This window comes from Cystoisospora suis, assembly GCF_002600585.1.
Source record: "Cystoisospora suis strain Wien I chromosome Unknown contig_6055, whole genome shotgun sequence".
Taxonomy (NCBI): Eukaryota; Apicomplexa; class Conoidasida; order Eucoccidiorida; family Sarcocystidae; genus Cystoisospora; species Cystoisospora suis.
In genome coordinates this window covers 1091-7833 of record NW_027158844.1, presented here as the reverse complement: position 1 = coordinate 7833, position 6743 = coordinate 1091, and the positions used below count along the sequence as shown (strand labels likewise).

General features: G+C 54.4%; 1 protein-coding gene across 1 annotated transcript in view; it reads left to right on the top strand.

Moving 5' to 3' along the window:
- Positions 1–4516, top strand: part of CSUI_009795 (trna binding domain-containing protein) — a 7488-nt gene extending 2972 nt beyond the window's left edge. The window contains exons 5-10 of the mRNA XM_068069904.1: positions 376–431; positions 944–1233; positions 1942–2167; positions 3070–3165; positions 3479–3517; positions 3962–4516. Of these exons, the coding sequence (XP_067918117.1) occupies positions 376–431; positions 944–1233; positions 1942–2167; positions 3070–3165; positions 3479–3517; positions 3962–4030 (776 nt within the window). The 3' untranslated portion in view covers positions 4031–4516. The remainder of the gene's footprint in view (positions 1–375; positions 432–943; positions 1234–1941; positions 2168–3069; positions 3166–3478; positions 3518–3961) is intronic.
- The last annotated feature ends 2227 nt before the right edge of the window (positions 4517–6743 follow it).

Sequence of the window (6743 nt, the reverse complement as noted above, 5' to 3'; positions counted from 1 at the left end):
CACACGGAGACGAAGCACGTTCAGACCTCGGCATGGCATTTGTTTGGTGGGTGTATACAAGCGTAACTTCGAATGGCTAGTGCATTGTCCTCAGAAGTGCCACCAAACCACCCAGGGTGTAGCCGGCGGAAAACATAACCTTTGTGTTCTTGGCCAGGAGTGCCGCGATTACCTTCGCACGAAAGTTGCGCAAGTGCACACAGAAGCTCAGCCGTTAGCCTGTATCAGCGTGGGGCAGGTGTAGCGCGTATGAGCGCCGTGTGTCGGTAAAGAAGAAGGAAGGCTTGGAGAGTAGCTTCTGTCGGTCCTGTTACCCGGGGCTTTAGTGGCTTTAGTGTGCTTAAATCAAGAATACCGTTTCTGCTGGCCGTTCAGGTGTCTTGAATGCTCTCGACCAGTGGCCGCTTGTCGACGTCGTGCCGGCAGCTCAGGTAAACTTCTGTCTGGATATCCTAGTCCAATAGTATGGACACCTCGGCCGCCTCACGCTTCCATGGCAACAGCAGACTGCCAAGGCAGCAATGGAATTTCGCACACACGCAGTTGTCCCGGCCGCAGCACGTCCGCGCGTTCGAGAGAAGTCTCGGGCCATCGTGTTTCAGAAGATGCGTGCTCAACTGGAATATCGCTTAACTACAGGCCATGGCGATTTGAGCGTGACCATTGTCGAGGTCATGGAGTAAATTATCTTTCACTGTTTAAACGTTTCCGCTTCCTGGAGTGGCCGGGGCGACAATGCTTGCATGCTGTAGCGGCCTAACGAAGTTTTGGCCCCGCGCGGAAGACAGCTCGTCGCTAACTAGTTTCCCCTTTCCAGTCGAGCAGTATGCGGCTCCCTATGAGAATTCCCTTCGGAGAATGTTTAAGAACAAAGCACGGCTGACTTTCCGTCGACAGTGATCGCTGTCTTTCTTTTCCGTGGTATGTTGGGTTTGTGTCTCAGCCACTGACGACTTCGAGCCCTGCGAGCGACACCCCCTCTGCTGCAGCTAGTCAGCAGACCTCGCGACCAAAGAAGCAGCAAGCCCCGCAGGCCCGCGAGAACGGCGTGGTCGAAGGCAAGAAGGGCGGCAGTGGTACGAACTCCGGCTCAGCTGCGGCGCCTACCAAGAAAGCTGCGTCAGGAGGAGGAGGAAAGGCAGCCGCAGACGCGAGACCTGTGGAGGACGTAACGCGGCTCAAGATGGTTGTTGGACAAGTCAAGAAGGTTTGGAGACACCCTGACGCCGAAAAGTAGGTGGTCGTAAAGAGTGTTGACTACACTGCTACCTACCCCTGATGGGGTTGCATACTGCAGTAATCCTCAGGGGTCACCGAAATCCTTTGTTTCAGCAGTCGCCGTACTAGTCGATGAGAGCACATTAAACTTGAACGACGTGCGAGAGCTCCCAACAAAAAAATGGCGCTGCGTTTGTCGTGCGCTCACGTGGTAGGACTACCTCTGTGGTTGACTTTTTGCACACCATCCGCAGCAAATTGTAATAGCGCATTCGTGGTTTTTCCTCACACCTCGCCTGACAGATGCTACACACACCTCAACCACTCACGGGGTCTCAGGCAGGACGGAATCAGTGAGGCGTCTCTCGTTGGAGAGCGACTTGTGATGCCGAACGGAAGGCAGGAGGTAGGTTGCAGCCGACCCTCAGGAGGAGGTAAAGAGGCATCGAAGCCGCGAGGGAGAGCTCTTTCTTGAAAGAAATCAGAACTTGAGCTACATCGCAGGTATATCTCGCAGTCACTCTTAAGCAAGATTCCGTTCATGCCAGAGACAGTGTTTGATTGCTCTGATTTTGATCGTGACTACGGCTAACCGTCTGTTGCTATCAGCCGACCTGCTATGTGACCTGTGTCTCCCATGGCTGGAGAAAGCAATGTTGCCAAATGACTCCAAGGCTGATGTTAGGTAGGCCTTGACTGGCGCGTTTTACCCCCTCCCCGCAGGCTTTTCTGCGAGGAAGTTGATGTGGGTGAGCCGCAAGTCCGGCAAATCGCATCAGGGTTAGTCCCGTACATGAAGCCGGAGGACCTCGAGGGCCAGAAGGTGATCGTACTAGCAAACATGAAGCCAAAGAACCTCCGAGGGTTCGCGTCTCACGGAATGCTTGTCTGTGCTACGAGCAAGGACGGGTCGGAGTGTCAGATTATGAGGCCACCGCCCAGTGCGCCGGTAGGGGCACAGTTTAACCAGTGTGTTGCCTCATCTCCAATGGGCAAGTGCGGACTATCGTATCTCCCAGCTCAGAGTGAACGTCCTGTTTGCGGCTCATGTCTGGCTTCCATGGTCCTGACTAATGTCGATAGGGGCACGTACGAGAATACCACTAACTCGTCACCTAAAGGCGTGTTGACGCACGGATGACAAGGTTCCAGCAAAGTGGCCGTGTTGTGGGGGTGTTCCGTGTCTCCGGGACGTTTCCAGTGAAGATCTCCAGAGCTGCGGATCACGGCTTCAGTCCAGGGAGTATAGTGCAGCAGGAGACAAAAATGTTGTTTTGTGAATGACAGCCGAGGTGCTAGTATGGTGTGGTGAAAAGAGATACAGAGGACCTGATACAATTGTAGTTGTCTCCACTGACGCGAACGGTTATGTTCCGGTGTCCGGGGTTGCTTGCTTTGTTATGCTGTTAGAGGCGCAGATTGGTAGATGATGTTGACGGCGTAGCCGCACGGTATGTGGTTTCACGCGCCTAGGCGACTCTAAAAGCGTCGGGGACACGAGTTTGACGTGAAATTCTTTTTCAGCGCACGAAGTTCGATGTGCCTGCATCATCGTGTATTGCAAAGCAAACAGCGTTCCGTTCCAGACGAGCCCGAGTATATCTATCGAGTTGTTTCCACAAGCGAAGATGATTTTTCCGAAGATGCTGAAAATGAGTGTGGTTTCTGATTTGACGGCTCATGTCAGGCGTGAAAGCGCCGCGGAAAAAAGACCATAGGTGGACCGTCGACCCACAACATCCTTGGTGAAAGAAAAGTAGTCCGTGTTGGATCCTCGAAGTGAAGCACTGGAACAGGACGCGCTTTCATCCCGTTCTCCGTACGTGTTGACGAGCGAGTGTGTGTGTACAGATTGGCGAGCAGATCACATTCGAGGGCCTACAGGGCGAGCCGGATCCTGTCATGAATACCAAAGAAGGCAAATACCCGTTTGCTGCAGTACAGCCGGTAAGCCTAGTTGTGACTCCCGTGAAGAAGAGCCCGCGAAGACATGCCTTACCTTGTACTATTACTGGAGTAATGAAGTGTGCTGTCTTTTCGCGTATCTCTGGCCTTCGCCTGTGGACAGGGAACTCTCTCAGTGAACAGTTCTGTTTCGTTTGCATAGCTAGATCCGCTGTTCGATGCCTCCGAACCACGGTATCCCGTGCACAAGGATCAGAATGGAATTACTGAAAAAATGAGCCACTCAAGACCGGGGGGGGGTATCCTTTTCTCCCTTCCCCATAACTGCTTTCGGAAATCTGTTTTTACACTGCAGCACTTCCACACCGACGACAAATGCGTGGGCTATTACAAGGTAAGCTGGTCTTACAGTCGACGAGTTAGGTTCGAAGGGTGTCCGTGTCAGTCATTCCGTACGGGGGTGGGTAGGAGTTTCGCAGCGACTGACCAGCAATAGATGCAGTGTCTCTAGACACCTCGTGGCTGCACTCCCGTTCCCAGCCGCCGATCTCGGCCCAGTGTTTTTAGGGAGGATGCAGAAAAGCGCGTGTATCCGAGCAAACCCCGTAACACTGCTGCTACCATTGTTCAAGCCCCGGTGCGCAAACGCCTTCCCACCCTTCGGTAGTATGCGTGCGTTAGGTCGCGATTGTACCGAAGAGTCGTCAAAGTAGCGCTGGTGTGTTGCGTCAATGACTCCACACTGCGGAGGACCCTCTGCTGACACAGCTCCTTCAATCAACCCGGTTCCTCTATCTTGTAGCCACGCAGTTTCTCCGCTGATTTTCCTCGCTTTCAGACGCATCGCTTTATGACCAAAGAAGGTCCAGTCGTCTGTGACTCCATTGTCGGCGGCACGATCTCTTGAAGCAGTCCATCACATCGATCATAAATCTTTCAGCAAGAAAGGCCGTTTGATGAGACCACAAACGGATCAAATAAGATCGTGAACTACCTTGAGGTAGTGCCCACGTTAGCGACAGCCCCCAGTTGCGAGCGCATGTGATCTAACTTCAGAACGTTTTCGCGAAACGGAGTCTGCTCAGGTGGGCAAGTTGACTAGCCGTCGCAGCAGTGGGCCACTGTGGCGCAGCAACTACGGATTTGCAGGAAGGTGTGAAACGGCCAAGCGCGAACCTCTGAACCACGGTACGTGAGACTGCCGATGGATCTCGAAGACGAGGAGACAATGCAACTGACCTACCCTATCCCGGCACTCCAGGAAACCAACAGCTTCAAGTGCCAGGCCCAGCCACATTCGGGGCAGTCATGTCTGTGCGTGAGCACTGATGTTCGTGCTACAAGAGCTGTTTTGTGCAGGTTCTTGATGAGAGCCGACCACCAACCGGAAGCACGCGATTCCCGTATTCGCTAGGGTGCTTGGAGCTGCCAACTTTATGTGCTTAGCTGCGTTCTTTTTGCGCGACAGTTCATAGCCGACCAAGCATGGAAGCGTGCCTTACACACGCAGCACGTGTCTGATATCCCTCGCACACCGCGTCGCTTTGTGCTCACGTGGACCGGAAAAATCAGCTGTCTCGGTGCCGCTTTGCTGCGTCCACGCCGGACAGCAGGTGTCCGCTGTGCCAGGGAACGATGTGAAATTGCGCACGTCCCAGCCGCCATGCGGGCACGGGTGTGAGACACGCGTCCCAGGTCCGCATCCGCTTTTACAACCCTAAAGAGCGCTCCCGGCGCTAAGAACGACGTTACGCAACGGCGCCACCTACCAGTACAGGCATCAATGTAGCACCGCCACCTGCAAAGCCCACTCCTGGCGACCATTCCCGTGACACTGGTCAATTGAAGTCATTTGTACAAGAGTCAAGTATAGCGGGTGCCTGTTCTCTTCTTGATTGTCCAGAACAACGCCGGGCATAACCACGTCCCGTACATGACGACACCTCACTCCCCGTTCGTCTCATGAAAATCAAGGGGAGTTATGTGCGTAGAACAGGTCAGAACCAAACTCGCTCAAAATGCGATACCGGGGTGCTGCAGAGGACCGTAGCAGGTGTGGTCGGTCGGGAATGGAAAGGCACTTTGCGCTCCCCGCTGACTACGACGAAGTGTCGACGGTGACACCAAGACGGCACAAGACTGAAAGAACTGCCTTAGACTGTCTCCGGAACCCCGCTCGCAAAAGAAATCATCACTACCCCCACACGAACTCTTGGTCCGCGGCTCTCCGCCGGAGTACAGGCGGTCTCCGAAGTCCTGCGCCACACCTCTCGCATATCCGTTATAATTTCCGTGTCCGCCGGTGTCCCTTTTTTCTCGGATCTCCGGAGGCCTTAGTAGGGCACTCAAGACGCAACGATGCTAGTCACAGGCGCATCACCTCTTCTACTTTCGCGAACCCACGGAAGCAGTCCATGATCAGCACCAACCGCTCCGCCCTATCGCCGCAAAAGCATTGTCAAAGTGACTTACTGCATCCAAAAAACACGGAGGTGTCTTGGAGCAACAGAGGTAGCTGATACGCCACAAAGTGCGGGCCTCTCTCGTCAGCCGGACTCTGACTCGGAATCATTTCCCATCAACGTTTTCCACTTTCGTCTCTCCTTGTGAAGTTCCCGCTTGAGCAGCTGATTGTACTGAGAGGCTGCTTCGTCTCGGGCCGCCCTATACCGTGCTCGCCAGTAAACAGATATGAGATACTCAGCCAAGGCTACTGTGGCAAAAAGTGCCACGGGTTGTACCGGCACACCGACGACCAGAGCGCCAAGAGTAAACAGCATCATACCGCCACCTCTCAACCCCGGCATGTCTTCCATCCTCGGTCTATCGGGGAAAGACACTGTTTCAACATTCTCCGCCGACGGAGAATCGGCTGGGGCCTGCCGCTCTGCAAGCGGAGCCACCGCGGCGTTGCCATGTACAGAAATCACGTCTGCCGGGCAGCCTCCACACAGCATCACGACCAGAAAAACAAGAACAACCGCCATCCTGTGACAAAGCAGACCCGGCTGCTGCGCAGTACACTAGTGGAATCAACAAGAACCTCCTTGCCACGCCTCAGCATCGCAGAAAAACAGGATGCTGTTGACGGGTTCATTCAAACCTGACACGAAGTAGACAGGAACCACGGCGGCGACCTCAAAATCAAGCACAACGTTCCACGGAAGACACCCCAACGAACCACCTCAGGGGTGAGGATATCGTAAACAACGCTGCTGGGCTGCGATTATTGAGGCAGGGATAAAGCCAGCAGGGACAGCGGCTCGTGGTGACTAGGCTCCCTTACTAACCCAATGCGACGAGACAAGATGCGTACTCAGCTGTCCGTTCCGAGCAGGTGACCAGTCAGCTGTCCGTCTTCGCTTTCTTGCAGTGTGTATCACACTATGTTCCAGTCAGCGAGTGTCGCTCGTTCGCCGGATTCGCCTGGCAGGATAGAGGGGCCGGCCGGTTGCTACAGCGTGGGATCCCGCGGGCGTTTACCCGCCGGAGTTACTCTTCAGGACTGGCCTCCACCACCTACGGCTTCGCTTAACATCAACGAACGCTTTAGTAAGCGGCGTCATGCTAGGGGCGACCTCTTTGAATGCGTGGAGGCGCTGTTGCGCCGGAGAAAGTAT